General features: G+C 39.5%; 1 protein-coding gene across 1 annotated transcript in view; it reads left to right on the plus strand.

The window, feature by feature from the left end:
* Positions 1-18507, plus strand: part of IPO11 (importin 11) — a 140431-nt gene that overhangs the window by 47500 nt on the left and 74424 nt on the right. The window contains exons 9-19 of the mRNA XM_040977596.1: positions 1432-1502; positions 5091-5283; positions 5784-5936; positions 7392-7435; positions 7908-7998; positions 9791-9838; positions 10532-10637; positions 11900-12026; positions 16777-16810; positions 17003-17043; positions 18288-18404. Coding sequence (XP_040833530.1) covers positions 1432-1502; positions 5091-5283; positions 5784-5936; positions 7392-7435; positions 7908-7998; positions 9791-9838; positions 10532-10637; positions 11900-12026; positions 16777-16810; positions 17003-17043; positions 18288-18404 — 1025 coding nt within the window. The remainder of the gene's footprint in view (positions 1-1431; positions 1503-5090; positions 5284-5783; positions 5937-7391; positions 7436-7907; positions 7999-9790; positions 9839-10531; positions 10638-11899; positions 12027-16776; positions 16811-17002; positions 17044-18287; positions 18405-18507) is intronic.

Genomic DNA, 18507 nt, shown 5'->3' on the forward strand with positions numbered 1-18507 from the left:
TGGGGGTATGAACCAGCAGCTGTAAGATGTTTCTCTCTGTCACTGCTTCTCTCTGTAAATCTGCCTTTCCAATAAAAATAAATAAATGTTTAAAAAAGGAGGAGGGAGTGATACAATTGCTTCCAGTCTTCCTTTCCTAGTATCTGTGGAAAGGGTGAGAGGACCACTCTTGGAAGCCTAACCACACCAGTACCCGAGGATGTGGAACCGTCACTGAGTATTATCCCAAGTCCCCGATGTGGAGCATGGTCTGAGGGTACTGTTTAAGTGGTTTTGGATTGTTCTGAGATGCTGTTGATTTCATTGCTTTAAAGTTGAGGAAATCCTTCCAAAGTTCATTGACTGACATAGTCTACCTTAGAGTTTCCACTTGCACAGATACTTGCTATTGAAGCTTGCCCGGAAGAGTTGTCCAGTTTGTTCTGCTCTCCATGGTAGTAGACATCCTCTGCTGACCTCAGTGATCTGTTATGTTCCCATGTGCATCTGGGCATGCCGTCCACTGCACAGACAGAAGCCAGACGTTTACTCTAGGTTTCCCACATGAGTGGCCTGAACTTAAACACTTACGGTGTTCTTCCACTGATATTCCCAGGTCACTAACAAGGAGCTACTTTGAAAGTAGAGCAGCTGTGACTTGAACCATTGTCCATTAGGGATCCCAGGATTGCAAGTGGTGGCTTTACTTGATTTGGTGTCACTGGTTTTAAAACATTTATTTGTTTGAAAGGTAGAGTGATGCAGAGAAGGAGAGATCTTTTCTCTGGCTGTTCATTCCCCAATGGTGGACATGGGTAGGGATGTTCCAGTCTGAAGCTCAGAGCCAGGAACTCTATCTGGGTCTCTCAAGAGTGACACCCTCATCGGTGGTTCATTTTCTGCTGCCTTCTCAGGCACATTAGCGGGGGCTCCGGTTTGAACTTGAATCCGTGTTCTGATACTGGATGCTGGCGTTGCATGCAGAGGGTGGTAACTTGCTCTAACCCAGTGCTGATTTAGTTACTTGAGAGACAGAGACAGGAAGAGTACAGTTTCTGGTTCTGGCCAAGGCTGCAGCAAAGAGGCTAGAACCCAGTCCATGTCTCTTGCGTGGCAGGAACTCAGCTACTCTGAGCCATCCCCGATACTTCCTGGAGTCAGAATTGGCAGGAACCAAAGCATTCTGATCTGAGATTTGGGTGTCTTAACTTCTCTCAAATGCTTGCCACCAGATTGATAGCATTTTTCTTTAAAATGGATCTAGCTTATATTAAAGGGTCATTTTTGCACAATGTGGCCACTCAGGATTATGTTTGTTCCTAAGTGCAAATTTTGTAAATAATTTATTGTGTAAAATATGCAAAAATATTAGAAATATTATGTTTGTAAAATTTTTGAATTGTGAACTTATAGACTTAAAATGTATAGTAATATTTGAAATTATTTTAACAGGTAGAAATATAACTGCAGATAATGTATGTAGAGATAGATTGGAAAAGACCATCATTCTCTTTACTAAAGTGGTAAGTTGTTTTTTCTTTTTTACCTTGTTTGTTTTCTCAAAAATAATGCATACACTGAAATTTAGGAGGCAAAATGATGTTTTCATAATATCAGTTTCACTTTTGGCATAAAGAAACATACCTTCTTACTCTGTAAAACTAAAAATCACCTTAATATTTTAAAGCCTTCAGAATGTACGTTGCATTTATGTAACATACATAAATTGCTTTGCTGTGGAAAAAAAAATCAGTGAGGCACATGCTAGGGCGGTTGATTCCTCTGTGGTTCTTTATTCTTACACCCACTGGAGTCAGCAGGGAGTGTAGCAGGTCCTGTGTCAGCAAGTGTGTTCAGAACAATCAGATTATAATCATCAATATCGTATCTTTCGAATAGATTTATAGGTATAATGTGCTAGATAGTGTGTACATTTCTGAAAAATGTCTCATAAAACATTAATTTCTATGAAATTTGGGTCTGAAAGATTGGTAGAACCATGAAAAACTGGATTCGAGGAATGAGAACTGCTGTGGGGCTCTCTGCACTCAGCAGGTACTGGGGACTGAGTGTGCTTATGTGACTCTAACTGAAGCTTCTTTTTTCTCTGGTTGTTGACGTTAGTGTGTATTGTTCTCCTTTCTCATGTTGCAGGTAACCTCAGTGGCAAAGCCTGCCTAATTCTCTGGAAAATTGATTCACATGTTTTAAGTTAAAAGATGCAAGAAAGTGAAAGGGGATGACCTAGTTTGTCAGTGGAGCTGTCACAGAAACTTGCCCACATCCTTGCTTTTTTTTTTTCCCTCAATCTTCTAAAGACCTGCTTAATTTTATTTGGAAAGCCGATTTGCAGAGAGCAGGAGAAAGAGAGAGAGAGACAGAGAGACAGATATCTTCTGTTTGCTGGTTTACTCCACAGATGGCCACAGCAGGTAGAATGGAGCTGATCTGCAGCTAGTAACTTCCGGCTCTCCCATGTGGGTGCAGGGCTCAAAGAGCCATCTTCAGCTGTTCTCTCAGCCTGTAAGCAAGGAGCTGGATTGGAAGTAAGAGTATCCAGAACATGAAGCAGCATCCACATGTGGAACGTTAACTTATTGAGCCACAAAATCAGCCCCATATTTTTACTTTCAGTAGCCCCAGTGTGATATGTCAGTTATATAACTGAAATGTATGAATTTATGAACTAAATTTGGCTAGTCTGTTTTCGGGGCCACGTTGATTATTCTACTACTGAATTTTTCTTTTCCAGTTCTTTCAATTTCTTACTTAATGTCATAGATGTTATCTATAGTATTTTTCTTTTCTGAAAAACAGTTTCATGTATGAAATTAGTGTTTATGATCTAGTACTCTAATAAGCATAAAAGTTTGGAATTTGGAAATTGGAACATTTGAATTATACCTCTAAATAGAATTGAATAACTGAATCCTCATGAGCAGTTATCAGCATATGGTCAAGGTCCATCCTGTTGGACCCGTGTGTTTCCTTTGCCATGGTTCCTGATTACTGCAGGGCTGGGAGTGGCTGGTTTCTCGACTGCATAAGGTCTGCACAATCACTTGGTCTGACTCTGCTCAGACAGTGGCAGGTGGCAGGCGGGACTTGAAATATAGTCAAGCTGTGCAGAAGGTTGATTTTTTGGGTAAAGATTTGTTTATTTTTATTTGAAAGGCAGCTTTTTTTTTTTTTTCCAAAGAAGAGAAAGATCTTCCATCTGCTGGTTCACTCCCCAACCAGCTGCAATGGTTAGGGCTGAGCTGCTCCAAAGCCTGGGGCTGGGAGCTTCCTTTGGTCTTCCGCATGGGTGTGCAGGAGCCCAGGACTTGAGTCATCCTCTGCTACTTTTGGAGGCCATAAGCAGGTTGCTGGATCAGAAGTGGAGCAGCTGGGACATGAACTGGTATCCAGTATGGGATACCTGTGCTTGCAAGCCAAATGATTAGCATGCTGTGCCACCACTCTGGCCCCAACAGGCTAGATTGTAAGTGGATGGTTTTGTGTGGTCCATGAAAGATGTTATGTGTATCTCGAAGGCCTTGGCAGAAAAGATTCCCCTTCCCCGCAAGCAAACCCCAGATATTCCGTAATATAACTGTAAAAGATTTGAGTATTTGTTTTTAAGCAATGAAGTTGGTTTTTTGTTTTTGTTTTTGATTTTTTTCCTGAAGATATTTGCTTTTTTGGAGAGATGGGCGGATAGAGATCTTGCATCCTGCGGTTCACCCTCTGGTGCCTGTGACAGCCGTGACTGGGCAAGGCTGAAGGAAGGGGCCTGGAAGGAGTTTAGTGCAGCTTCCTTAGAAAGGTGGCTGGGAGCACGGTGTCACCTGCTGACACTTAGGGTGCACTTTATCCCCAGGCACTCTGCTGCTCTTGTGAATATACCAAGGACGTCTGGCTGCTGTCCCAGGCTCCCACCTCAAAAGCTTGTGTCTTTATTATGCACACTCACACACAGACACATTTTCTTTTTTATATAAATTGTGACAATTATTCAAACACCTGCGTCCCTCTTACCCATGTGGGAGAGCCTGCTGTAGTTCCCACAGCCTGGATTCTGCCTCGCCTGGTGTTTTGGACGTCTGGGATGTGAAGTGGCAGATGGAAGCCCACTCTGTCTCTGTCAGGTTGCCTTTACCATAAAAACAAATACACAAAGAAAGAGAAAGAAAAAAAGATTTTGGCATAATCGTTATGGCTCAAAATAACAATGAATTTCTTAGTATCAAAATATCACGTTTCAGATTTCTCTGATTGTTTTATAAATTTTTCACTGCTTTATGTGAATTTGGGTGAAATAGTGTCATTTTTCCAGTCTTCATGTTCCAGTAGATTTTTCTGCATCTTGGATTAATCTTATATCCCTAGATATCATTCAACATATTCCTTTGCATCCTCCCTTGCCCTTCTGTTTCTTATAACTTTGTAGTATGATTTGGTGGTGTAATATCATTGAGATGTGGATTTTTATTTATTTTTGTTTTTGGTGCACTTTGGATAGGCATAAACAGAATGCCTGCTAGTTGGTTCCATCGGATCACAATGCTTGTCTCTTGTGTGGTGTGCCTGAGGATGAGTGAGCTGTCAGTTCTGTGACAGCCTCTGTCTTCTGAATTTAATTGCCATTTTTCTTCATTGTCTGGGTCCTTCATTTGATTAGAAGGTTATAAAATGATGGTGTTCTAATTCTGTTATTTTCTTTACCTTTATTAATTGGACTCTTTGATAAAGAAATCTCCCGTATCAACTGTTTGATAAATCCAAATACAGTTTGTGCAAGAAAGGATCATTTTTTAGTTCTTTTGCTTTATAACTTTTTGAAGGCCTAGATCTTATATTCTTAAACTTTTTTCTTTGTGTTTACTGTTTTCCAGGGAAGTATGAAGTGGGTTTGTTTTTGTCCCTGAACTGAAAATCTTTATGAAGCAGAATTAATGTAATCTATCATAAACCATGTAGCCCAGAGGGGGCATCACAGTTGTACAATTTCATATATAGACACTTTCCAGGTCTAACAGTTGCTAAATATGTATTAGAAGAGTTTTAATTGGCGTGACTGTGTTCTAATATGAATTTGGGAAAATGCATTTTAATTTCTTTCTTTATAGCTTCTGGACTTCTTGGATCAGCATCCCTTTTCATTTACTCCTCTAATTCAGAGATCCCTGGAATTTTCTGTAAGCTATGTTTTTACCGACGTTGGTGAAGGTGTTACGTTTGAGCGATTCATAGTCCAGTGCATGAATCTTATTAAGATGATTGTCAAAAATTATGCTTATAAGCCATCTAAAAATTTTGAAGGTAATGCTTTACTGGTAGTTCAAAAATTGTTTTTCTTTGTTTTACTCTGTGAAATAATTGATCTTTTGTTATAAGTTTTTGGAAATTCACTTATTTTACTCTGAAAAATAAACTGTTAAAGGATATGAAATATAGATAAGGATTGCAGTCTTTAGTTAGTGAATACCAGCTTTTCCCCAAGAAAGCATGCAGTACATTTAGTAAACAGCCTTTACAGCGCTTCAGACTTCAGATCCTTTAAGAATTGAGTACTGCAAGAACCACTGCAGCTTATGTTGTAGGCTGTACTCACACTTATGTTACAACATTAAAGGCTTTTATTTAGTGGGATTGCTTGTAACAGGATGTTGCGTTATATGGCATTGGTTTACATGCATGTGTACAATGGACGAGGAAATCTGGGAGATGTGAAAGCTGCTTCTGTATAAATATTTATTTGATTATGTACCTTAGGTAGAGTGCTACCTCATACAGTTAACTTGGAAATTGTATTTTTCTAGATAGCAGCCCCGAAACACTTGAAGCCCACAAGATTAAAATGGCATTCTTCACGTATCCTACCTTGACAGAGATCTGTCGAAGATTAGTCTCTCACTATTTTCTGCTAACCGAAGAGGAACTGACCATGTGGGAAGAAGACCCGGAAGGCTTTAGTAAGAACTAATTTTCCATTGTGGCATGGCTTTTCTCCTTTTGTATAAGTAGATATTTATTTGAATGATGGGAACACACTTTTTCTTATTTGTGAATCAAAAGGAGAAGAAAGCTCCTGTTTACTGATTTGCTCCCTGAGTGCCCTCGGTCACCGAGTTGGGCCAGTGCCAAAGCTGGGAGCCAGGAATGCAGTGAGGACCTGCATGTGAATGAGATGGACGTGGTAGTTTCAGTAGCTACGTCCCGCGTCTGCACTAGTAGGAAGCTGTAGTGAAGAACTGGTGTGATTAAACCCAGTCACTGTGAGCAGCCAGGAACCCTGCCGTCAGTCCTTGTCTCCTCAGTGTGCTTGGCGAGACCATTGCACTTGGGCCATTAGTAGGAAGATGGTAGAGGAGTTGGGACTTGAACTATACACTATGCTATGGGAGGAACCAAACTCCAAGTCCTGATTTTAAATTTAAACAAAATAGCATTGGAAAGTCAGATTTATAGAGAGAGAAGGAGAGGCAAAGATCTTCCGCCCACTGGTTCACTCCCGAAGTGGCTGCAACAGCTGAAGCTGAACCGATCCAAAGTCAGGAGTCAAGAGCTTCTTCTGGATCTCTCACTCAGGTGAAGGATCCTAAGGCTTTGGGTTGTTCTCGGCTGCTTTCCCAGACCACAAGCAGGGAGCTGGAAGGGAAGTGGAGCATCCAGGACATGAATTGGCACCTGTATGGGATGCTGACGCATGCAAGGGGAGGACCTTAGCTATCAGGCTATGATACTGAGTCCAGAGACATCTTTATCAGTTTGAGTTTTATTGGCATAGGTATAAGTAGTGTCAATTTTATCAGATCTTTTAGTATGTAAACCCAGAACCTCATGTGTTGTGTAGGTTACTTCAGTAGAGGCTAGGTGGTAGCCTCTGCTTATCCTTTAGGCTTGATGCTCATGTGGCTGCACACATTTTCTAGTATTTTAATATTCTGGAATATTTATCTTTCTCCTTATTGCCGCTTAGAAATAGTTTTAGTTAACGGAACAGCCTTTGTTGGTTTTACTCTTTTCCTAGTGAATATGTCATTTAGTTTCCTCCATCTTTTCCTTTCACCCATCCCATCCTTCCCCTTTTCCCTCTCCCCTTTGATTTGTTCAGTATTGTGCACTATAGTTAATACTGTAATGTGAAGCATTCCCTAGGCTTTTTAAAGTCAAAGTATTTTCCTTTAAACATAGGAAATATTTGTAAAGGTTGGCAAATTATAAGTTGGGAAATAGTTGCTGTGATGAAATGAAGGGTTTCTCGGGTGGTGGTGATGCTGTTACCCAGTGATGTCGGTGCCCTTCTTCCCAAGGAGTAATTGCTGATGGTGTTCATGTTTTTCACATTTTTATTTTCCAAACTGGGCTTTTGCAAACCTCATTATTACATTTCTGAAGAACATAATTTGCTTTGTTTTAAATTACAGCAGTGGAAGAAACAGGAGGAGATTCTTGGAAATACAGTTTGAGGGTAAGTATTGAAAGAAAAACCGACGAGGGAATTCGTAATTCTTCTGGAGTGTGTGGTAGAGAGGCCACCTGTTGTTAGTAGTGAAATCAGAGGAAGCTGTTCAGAACTGCAAGAAGCTTTGTTTGAAAGTACTTATATTCTAAATTTTCATCTGATTTTTTCTTCATATTTGCTTTTCAATTTGCAAATTGAAATTTTCTTCACTTTTGGTTAAGCTCATGTGAAATAATTGTCATACCAAAGGCAAAATATTTGTTAAAGTTGTCTCCTAGTAATACTGTTAAAAAGGTGTGTTATTTCTCTTACGAATTAGTGTACATCTCAGAGGAATCGCTTCGAAACTTAAAGAAAAAAGTGTCCTTTATGTTATTGTAGTTATTTAATTACAGTAGTTATTATGTACTGTAGTTATTGTAGTTATTTACGGTAGCATGTCTGTAATTGGGATTTGTCCCTTTCTTCCCCGTTGCAGCCTTGTACTGAAGTACTGTTTATAGATATATTCCATGAATATAACCAGACTCTCACCCCTGTGCTTCTGGAGATGATGCAGACACTTCAAGGTTAGGCATATTTTGTGGTTCTTTGATCTATCTGTTTAATTATTATTCAGTTAAAGTAGACTGAGCGCCCACCATGTACAGAGCAGTGTTTCTTATGTTATTTAATGGTTATGAATTTGAAAAATAAAATATGTGTTTTAATGAAGCAGGGCATTTGAGGCAGGCCTTGAGTGACAACTCGGACCCTGATAGTTGGCTCTGCTCTTGTAAACACAGTGGCAGCAGAAGCAAAGCAGCAGTCGGATTACTTGATGAAACTGTTTGAAGCATGTTGTGGGAAGCAGTAAAGGATGGTTAAACTAAATGCTAGCATCAGTTAGAATGGTGACAGTTGGGAGAAAAGGTGATGGGTTTAAGGGAGGAAGATGCAGCAACTTTGAGACACTTGATTATTGCGCTTTGCACACAAGGAGTAGTTTCCACATTAACTAGCACTGACTCAGGATTTCTGACATTTCTGCTAGACTGTAGATTCCAGAGGTTATTGATCAAGTTTGTTTTATTCGTAATTTTATTCCCACTGCGTGACATTCTCAGTAACTATTGATTAGCTGATTAACTTTTGTCATTTACATCATCAGTGTGCTAGATAAAGGAAAGTGATCCAAGCTGTTGCTTGTGAGTCTGCATGATAGGAAAGAGTTTTCCTTCATTAGTGCTGGTTGGAGATGGGAGGGTTTGGGAGTGTTGGTATCGAGGGAGTCTTGGGAGAAGAGATGATGATGTTCAAGTGTAGACCCTGGGGTTTTGCCTTACGATGATACGATTCTGTAAAAAAGGCCCTCAAAGAAAAGGACAGCTACAAACTACTGCACAAATAGGAACAGACGTTGTGGGGGTGAAGAGGGCTTTGTCAGAGGTGTCAGGTACTCCCAGGAGGCAGAAGGTGGTGGGATCTTTGGAAAAGTAGGCTGTGTGATTAGTTGGGGCAAGACTCTCCCAGTGAGGGTAAAGGGGTTGAATTATTGCAAGTGAAGGAAGACAGTGTCCCGTGGGAGGAGATTGCTGCCCTTGTTTCGTGGCAAGGGGACAGCTCATCTTTTAGGTTTTTGTTCTTAGGAGAGTGTCTGCTGAACTTATAAGTCAATGACAATAATGACTTAGCGCTCTAAGGTGCTGTATACCGGCAGGGTTTTTAGTGCATTTTGAGTTTAGTATATATTTAGTATATATATATATATATTTTAGTTGTGGAACAATTTGTTTATCTAGAAGAGTAAGCTTAAAATTTTATAATTAAAAGTACTTTGATCAACTTCTTAGAAATTGACTATTTGAAGAGAAACACTAAGCAAATTATATTTTCTGTGTTAACCATGATTTTTTCCTTATAGACTGCCAACTTTTTATGCAGTTACTTCCATGCTTCATAGTAGCTCTCGCTTTGTTTACGTTTTTTACTTTATTGTCAACCCATTGTCACAACACGTTTAATTTATATTTTTACTCTTTTCTGGGTTACTCATTCTTTATTTTACTCTGATTTATCTTTTTATCCTATTTTTCGTAATTTTCCTTTATAATATGAGTGTAATTAAAGTTAGCAAGCTGTAGTATATATTTCTGTGATTATTGTAACATTTTCAAATGTATCATAGTTTTAAATATTGTTTAGTACTCTACCCATCCTTGTGTTGTTAATTGATGGTAAGATGCTCAGTGTTCTTTTTATATACACGTTTAGTGTCTGAAATTTGTTGTGGTTAACTGGATCAGGAAAATCAACTATTATATTTATAAAAACACTAAAGAAAACTAGTTTTATTTACATTTCCTGATGCGTTTCTTTTAGGGCCAACCAATGTGGAAGATATGAATGCATTATTAATCAAAGATGCTGGTATGTTAAACTTTAATTGTTTAGAAATGTTTATTCATTTAATGAGTCTGCTTGGAAATAGATTTTGTCTCTAGGGGAGTTGGGACATAATAGCCCAGGAACTTTCTGATGGAGGAGATAGTCAAGTAAGTAGAAGATTAGTTCTGACATCATGTGTGATGGATGATGCTAAAATTGGTAGCACCCACAGGATAGTTTTAGTGTGGACAGGGGAAGACTCCTCAGAAAGGAAAATGCAAATGTGCAAGAGTGAGTTTGTTAGCAGTTCAAGGAGAAGGAGTGCAGGAGGACTGAGTCACACAGCAGAGTGGCCAGCAGGGGAAGCGCAGCTAGAGCCCGGATTGAGGTGATTTGGAAGTGGAGCATGGAGGTTTGGGTTTTATGAGACCTGAGGCAGCAGTGCAACAAGCGGAACCAGTGGATGGTACGCATTGCCCCCACTGGGAAGCGGACATTATTTTCGAAGATGATTTTAATATTTTGAAATGAATTTAAGTTTCTGTTTAAAGGGATTAAGGAGTATTTTAGGAAGAACAGTGGAATAAAATCGTGTTTCTAACAATGTCTTTAAATAATTTCCCTGATTACTGTATTTTCCCTTAAATAACACATTGTATAATTGAAAATAGTCCTGAAAGTTTAGCTTCTTACTTTGTCCAGTGTGTGATTTTTTTTTTTTTTAATTTCTCCCAGTGTATAATGCTGCTGGATTAGCCGCTTATGAGCTGTTTGACAGTGTTGACTTTGATCAGTGGTTTAAGAACCAACTTCTCCCAGAACTACAAGTCATTCACAACAGGCAAGTATAAAGCTTTGCGTGCATTGTGCACTTATCTACCTTATTGATTTTCTTATGAAGGTGAGAATAACACGTAAGTACAATTTTTAAAACAGTACCACTTAATGTTTTCTGCTGTTTATAGAGAGGAGTAAGACGTGGTAATTGCATGAATGATATGCAGGTTACTTTACTTCACATGTGAATTGTGATGTTTAAGAAGTTATTTACATTATATAACATAGTTTACTCGGAGAAAAAATGTATGCAAAGGTGAGGGGGAATTGAAGCTGCTTGAATTCCAGAGAGAAATTGTCCAGGAGACAGTTGGAGACTACACAGTGTGGGGCCCGTGACAGGTGACTGCCTGGGACCGCACAGAGCAGTGTGCAGGTGTTTGAGGTGAAATAGACCAAGGTGTACAGATAGCATGGCGAAAAGGCATGTGAATACTTTTTAGGGTTCTTACTCAGGTTTTCAGTAACAGTTCCATATGATGTTAGTGTTGTTTTAGGTCTTACTTTTTTTACACATTCAAGTGCTTGTTTGATCGTTTAAGTACTGAACGAGAAGAACGAAAGGTCTTTCACAGATTTTACAGGTTATTAGTTCTAATATTTCAACCGCCTCCTCCTGTCCTGCACCTTTGTTTTTTTTTAAGAGTGTGCTTCTGTGGCTTTACTTCTGTGTAACTCGCGTCTGCCTGAGTGCTTAGCAGGTGGAGGTGTGTCGTGCAGTAGCGCAGACACGGCTGGGATGCCCTGCTGCACTGCAGTGCTGCTTCAAGGCCTGAGCACACATCTGTCCAGCCTTCTGCTCTCGTGCCTCAGGGGAACCCAGATTGAGTGCCAGGCTCCTGGCTTCAGCCTCACTCAGACTTGGTTACCGAGGATATTTAGGGAAAAGACCAGCAGGTGGAAGATCTCTCGGTCTCTCTCTCTCTGCAGAAAGTAAAATAACTGCTTAGTGTATAGACCTCATTTAGTTAGTATTTGTTGTGGAAATTGTTGAATGAAGAGATCATTTTACAGATGGAGCTGTGGAGTGCTGAGCCTCCCATGCCCACGGCAGGGCATCAGTAGAAGGTAGAATTGGCAGGGGAACTGGGAGTCGACCCCAAGCACTGCAGCGTGAGACGGATGTCTTAATTGCTGCACCAAATGCCTGCTCTGCTTTTAAACTTATTTTAAAAATATAAATTCTTGCTGCATTTTATGTTGAAATGCCCATCTGTATCTCTTTAACTATCTCACTCTCTAATTTCCCCATTTTCCCCTGTTCAGGTATAAGCCGTTGCGGCGCAGGGTGATTTGGCTCATTGGTCAGTGGATTTCTGTGAAATTCAAGTCTGACTTACGACCCTTGCTTTATGAAGCAATCTGTAACTTACTTCAAGATCAAGATTTAGTGGTATGTCACGTAGATGCCTTCATGGAGTTACATGTCAATTCCAACCTTTTCTTATTCAGCAGCAGCCTTGACCTTTACGTAACATCATAATCTGGCTCACCGTGGTTGATTCTTTGTCCTTCATTTCTTAGGATTTAAATGTCTTGAAAAAATTTTTTGAATAATTTTTAAGATATTTTCATAATATTCTTCATTTTGTGTTATTGAAAAATTGGTAATGGCTTTTGGTCTGCTTCTGAAACAAGACTTAGTGCTTTATTACCTAGATTTATTACCAAAAGAGGCTTCATGGCTTTTAGAGATATGAAACTGTGGACAGTGGTTTTCTTTCTACCATCGTTCTCTTTGTGTTTATTGAATGCCTGAATGAATATGTTGCTGATATTTTCCTTGGCTTGGACTTAGGTTGGATTCAGGCATTGTGGTTTAAACCGTTAATCCCGTGACTAGCTGGCTTCTAGACTAAATTAGGTGATTCTCTCCAGTGAAATTGTGCAAAGATCTGGTCTGGTTGTTTTTGCTGTCCCCACCTCCTGTCTCCCACCCTTCCTTCCTGCAGGTGTAGTCTGTATTTACCTGATTTTCCTGCCTCTTGGAAAGCCCTTTGATCACACCTTTCTCTTCTATATGCATGCCGTGAGAACTTTGTTCTCTGAAGGAAAATGTTGTTAGAAATGTAAAATAGTTGTAGAAAAATAGTACATTTCAAAGATAAGTGGAACTGATCTTTAGGACCTGGCGTGGTAGCCTAGTGGCCAAATTTTCATCTTATATGTGCCAGGATCCCATATGGATGCCAGTTCATGTTCTGTTGCTCCACTTCCCATCTTGCTTTCCAATGAAAAAAATCTATGACAAAGAAAAAAAAATCTGATATTTTTTACTTATGTATTACATTTTTAAAATTATGTCTTTTTTAAATTATTTTTATTATATTTATGTGAAGTAAGGTTCCACTATTTTTTTTAGGATTTTATTTTACTTGAAAGTCAAATACAAAGGAAGATCTTTTTTTTTTTTAAATAAGTTGAGACTTTTTAAAAATATATTTATTTTTATTGGAAACTCCAACTTACAGAGAGAAATATATTTTTAAATATTTATTAATTTTTATTGCAAAGTCAGATATACAGAGAGGAAGAAGATCTTTCGTCCATTGATTCACTCCCCACGTGGCCGCAAGGAGCTGGAGTTTAGCTGATCCAAAGCCAGAAGCCAGGAACCTCCGCCAGGTCTCCCACACAGGTGCAGGGTCCCAAGGCTTTGGGCCGTCCTTGACTGCTTTCCCAGGCCACAGGCAGGGAGCTGGATGGGAATTGGGGCTGCTTGGATTAGAACCTGCGCCCATATGGGATCCCAGCTTGTTCAAGGCAAGGACTTTAGCCACTGGGCCACCTTGGCGGACCCAAGAAATATCTTCATCTGTTGATTCACTCCCCATTTGGCCACAGTGGCAGCAGCTGAGCTGATATGAAGCCAGGGGCCAGGAGCCTCATCTGGGTCTCCCACATGGGTGCAGGGTCCCAAGGCTTTGGACCATCCTCTATTACTTTCCCACGCCACAAGCAAAGTGTTGAAAGAGAAGTGGAGTAGCCGGACTCAAACCAGCACCAGTATAGAAACCCAGCATGTGCAGGGTGAGGACTTTAGCCACTAGGGTGCTGCCTAGTGGGAGAGGAGCCGTTGGGACTTGAGCTGGCCCATGAGGGATCTGGCACCACAGACTAAGGGTTAGCTTGCTGTACTACTACCCTGCTCCTCCCTCCCCGTTTTTAAAGTAAAGACAACAGTGCTACAGTGATATTTTGTGTTGAATAGTTTATCATTTTGTTGGGGACTAATAATATCATATAGCAAGTTTACCTATGTATATTGGTCTATTTCTTGACTTTTTCTCCTGGTCTGTTTATTCCCTCTTGAATATTGTTTTAATTGCAATAGTTACCTAATCTAGTAAGTATTCACACTTGGTAATGAATACATTCTTGGAGCTTTGAACACCATAGGGTTTCATTGTTTACAAAAGATCAGATAGTGGATGTCATTAATTAGCTACATTGTTTTATGTGGTACTGTGTAAATAGTGTTAAAAGGACACCTCTGTTATCATCAACTGCCTCTTTCAGAGCTTGTTAAGTTCCTCATGCTATAGCGAGAACTGTCTTGAATTCTATGTAACACACTAAAATTCCCTGAAATTTTTTCTATACGTTCCTCCCGAGCTTGCTCCTGCACCCCTAGGAACAGTCTACCTAGCAGATGCTGTGCGGGGGGCACGGTTCAGGTGTGAGAACACAGAGTAAACCAGGATTACTGCATTTTAGGTCCGAGGGGCTGCCTTTTCCCAGGACCACTGATGGTATCTGTACTGGGGGCTTCTTTAGATTTTAAGCTTTCTGAATGTAACAGTTACATCTTTAAATTTCAGCAATTTAACATAAATTTTTAGAGTTTGCCGGAGTGGTATAATTGTGAGGTAAAGAAATGGCCAGTTTCAGGGGCTTATTGATAAATAGCATAGGAATAATGGATTTCTGAAAATGGATACTTGGTAGCATTGGGTACAAGACCTTGGATGGCACAGGCCAGACAGTATGCACCCCGTGTTCCTCGTGCCAGGTCCGCTGCCCTGAGCGGGAGGTCCTGGTGGGTGCACTGAAGGTCTCCTGTCATTCCACACTCAGCCTTTCTAGGATTTCCTAGTTTAGTTGAATTTTTGGTCTTAATGTTTTTCCCCTGTTTGTCCATTCTTTGTATCCCAAAAAGAGATATTTTCAACTCTATACTAGTTAGTTTGTGTTTTGAAAGATGACAGAATGAATTCTGAAATCAGCTATATCCACTAATATATAGGATAGTTCAATTTTCTTGTTTAAGACACTAAAGTTCAGGCTAGTTTAAAGCCACAATGAAAGGAAACGTAAGTCTTTTGCAGTTTTCACTTTGTAATAGATAGTATCTGTTCTTATAACAGATACTCATATACTCATATAAATGAGTCTTAGGGTTTTTTTGTCTTAAAGGAGAAAATGAATTTAAATTGCTTTTTATCCTTTTAAGGCACTTCAGGTATATTTCAGCGGAAGTATGTTAAGTTATGCAGTGAGGCAATCGTGACTATTACCAACTAGAACAGAAAAGCTCTCAGTACTCCGAGCAGTCGTCCTCGAGGAGGAGCAGTGAGGTGTAGAGTAGCCTAGGGCACTCCTGCTCCTGTTGGTGTCTCTGAGACCTAATGTGAGTCAAGTGTCAGAAATGATTTTAAAAGAATCAGAGGAGGTAATCGTGGAACAGAATCCGAAAAGGAACAAGTTGGTGTTTTTAAACAGTTAAATCGGGAAGTCATTGTCGTGTTTCTCTTTAGCACATTGTTCTTTCATGCTTGCCTGTTTTTACATTTTCCTGAAGTGCAGGGTGTCCATGTGGTCAGACATGAGGCCTGACGGTCTTCCCCAAGTGCTGTCTTGGTGGTGCTGGCCCCGGGCACCTGCTTGTTCTCGTGGTGCCAGCTCCGGGCGCCTACTTGTTCCTGGGGCATTGTGTTGAACTGTGGTTTCTCTGATGCTTTCATGGATTCTTTCTTATTCCTAGAGTGCATGTGTTCTCCGCTGTGGAATTTACCTATTAATTTTTCCAGACGTTTTTGGGGATTTCACCTGGAGGTATCGCAGGCTGAGTTACAGTCTAAAGCGAGATTTGAATACTTAGGCTTCTTTTGTAGGTAGATGGTCTGCTTTTACTCCGGCAAGTCATATTTAAAGTCTTACTGAGGAAGGGTATTCTGTTTTTTTTTTTCCCTGTATTTTTCATGCAGTTGTTTTTTGAATAATTCTGTGCATGTTGGCTCTTGGAAACTGTAGATTTTATGATGGAATACTTAACATTCAGTGAACTTGCCTAATCTGCACGTCAGAGCTCATTAAAACATTTTCAGACTTACTTTACTGAACAGTGACTACCAAGGGAAACCAGTTATTACAGTTGTAGAATGTGTAACATCTTACAAAGCAATGTTTCATATCCAGGAAATAAAACTTTTAGATAAAATGCCTTATAAAGTAGAATATAGAGTTTAATCATGGCCTAAATCCCTGCTGCTTCATGCAGAAATTGATCACATCAGCACCCAGGAAGTCAGCTGCTCACATCAGAGCTTGAAAGGATTAATTAGGATACTGTGTTACGATGCTGTGTTTGGCCTGAGTAACGAGCTGGTACACACAGATCCTCTGATTGAGGAGGTGGTGGGGGGTGCATGGGGAAAAGATTTCTGTTTGTACTTGAGATTCATAAAATCTCGTATCTTGGGTATTTCAGGATTTACCATTGTTGAGATTATAGTGGGAATTTCTGTGCCTCTTCCTCCCTCCCTGCGGTTGCTCACCTCCCCGCGGTTGCTCACCTCCCTGCTCCGTCTGCTGCTCAGACTGCTCTTTCCCTACAGTCTTCAGCTCAGTCCCTGGCTCCCCACTGGTCTGACGGCAAGTTACTTTTCTTGCTGGAAGCCGCCATTGCAGTAGACTGTCCTTAAGCAAATTCTGGGAAACTAGCGAGAGCTGGGAATAAGCACTAGCCTTACCTTTACTGTTTCTCTCTTGCTGCAAGCTAGGGGAAGTCTCTTGTTTTATTTGAATGTTAATGTGCTTTATGACTTTAGTATTAACAAAAAGAATGAAGAAAATGATTTGAGTAATTAATGATGTTTAATAGTTCTGTAATGATTGTAAACTCATAGTTCATTTTCTTTTAGGTCCGTATTGAAACAGCTACAACTCTGAAGTTAAATATCCTTTGAAAAATAAAAAATGCTTCATTGCACAGAACATCTGTAGGTTTCAAAATTATTTTGGCAAATTAAGAGGTAGTTTGAAATGTAATTTTTTTATTGATTAGTTGCATTATGTCAGGAATGTGTGTGTTCCTGAGCCTCATCTGTTGGTTGTCGGTGTTGTCAGTGTTCCTTAGCTGCCTTTCACCTGTTGATGATTTTGAATTTAGAACAGATCAGTTTCTACCGGTAAGAATATTTATTTTCAAATTTTAAAAGAATTTCCATTCATGTATTTTCAATGTTGCCTTACTTTTGAAATGTGGTGTGTGTGTGTGTGTGTGTGTGTGTGTGTGTGTGTGTGTGTAAGAGTTGAGCTTAAAATGTTTTTGGATATTTTATAGGAGATTACTTGTATTAGTAACTGTTAGGTTACTTTTATTGATAATAGTTCTGGTTTATTCTGCATATTTTTGTCACCGATTTTGAACTTGATCACCAAACTTTATTTTTCCTCATAGTCTAGTCGTTCACCTTATGAGCACCTGTTACGGCACTCCTTATGCTATCTCCCCGTGTTTTTATGAATATGTACTTGCATCCTACACTAAATCACAAGTTACTCACAAAACAAAATTCCAAATCGTAATCATCCCTCAGCTCCTGCCCCTTAGAATAGTGGTCTTATGTAACTGGTATTTACTAAGCACTTGTACAAATGTTAGGAAGATTGAAATGGTAGTGTTTATGTTGCTTAAGAGGACTCGATGGAGAGAAAATTATATAATCTCTGTTTATCTTTCTTTGGGTGAGAATGATGTGAAAGCTTATAAACTGATTTTTTAAGTGAAAAACCACTGGCTATTTTTGGATTAAAGGAATATATTTTATATATTTTTAGAAAAATAAACCAATTGTCAAAAAAAAAAAAAGGAAGTCAGTGCTTGTGGTTTATCAATTCCTGATATAATTTTCACAATGCAATGTTTGGTGGTTTTTGTTTCTTGTTTTCTAATGAGATACTTAGCAGTTTAATAACAGCCATAGATACAGCCTTTTCTGCCTGCACGCAGCCTGTGTTCAGGAGCACAGCGTGTAACGGCACGGGGTGAAGCACTGGTGTGCTCTGGGCTTTCGTGAGCAGATCTGGTAAAACTAAGGACGCTCTGACTGGCAGCAGACATCCGTGGAAGCCCAGGGCTAGGCACTGATCACGGTGTAGTTAATAATATGCATTGAAACATACACAATTCAGACAGTCTCGTAAATGCTAATTCAGTTTGTGGATGAATTAAATTTAGAAATGGACATATGTAGGAGTAATAAAGAGAAAAGTCACTATCTCACAAATTAGCAGCCTGTATGATTAAAGTCTACTAATGTTTTAGTTTAGTAATTTTTAAAATTATTTCCATCTCTTTATGTGCATAGGTATGTAGAGATCTTTTCATTTCTATTCCAAGTCTTTTTTTTTGTTTTTTAAATACTTACAGTATTTGGAAACCATGTTCACGCTACTTTTTCAACTACTGCAGCAAGTTACCGAGTGTGACACAAAGATGCACGTTCTGCACGTTCTTTCTTGTGTGATTGAAAGAGTCAATATGCAGGTAATTTTGTTCTGTAAACCATGGAAGTAAATATCAGGCTAGGAGAATATGATGTAGTATTCACTAAATTTGCCTGTTCAAAAGTCAGAAGAGTCAGTGAAGT

This window comes from Ochotona curzoniae, unplaced genomic scaffold (assembly GCF_017591425.1).
Source record: "Ochotona curzoniae isolate NIBS_2020 unplaced genomic scaffold, NIBS_Ocur_1.0 contig_2754, whole genome shotgun sequence".
Taxonomy (NCBI): Eukaryota; Metazoa; Chordata; class Mammalia; order Lagomorpha; family Ochotonidae; genus Ochotona; species Ochotona curzoniae.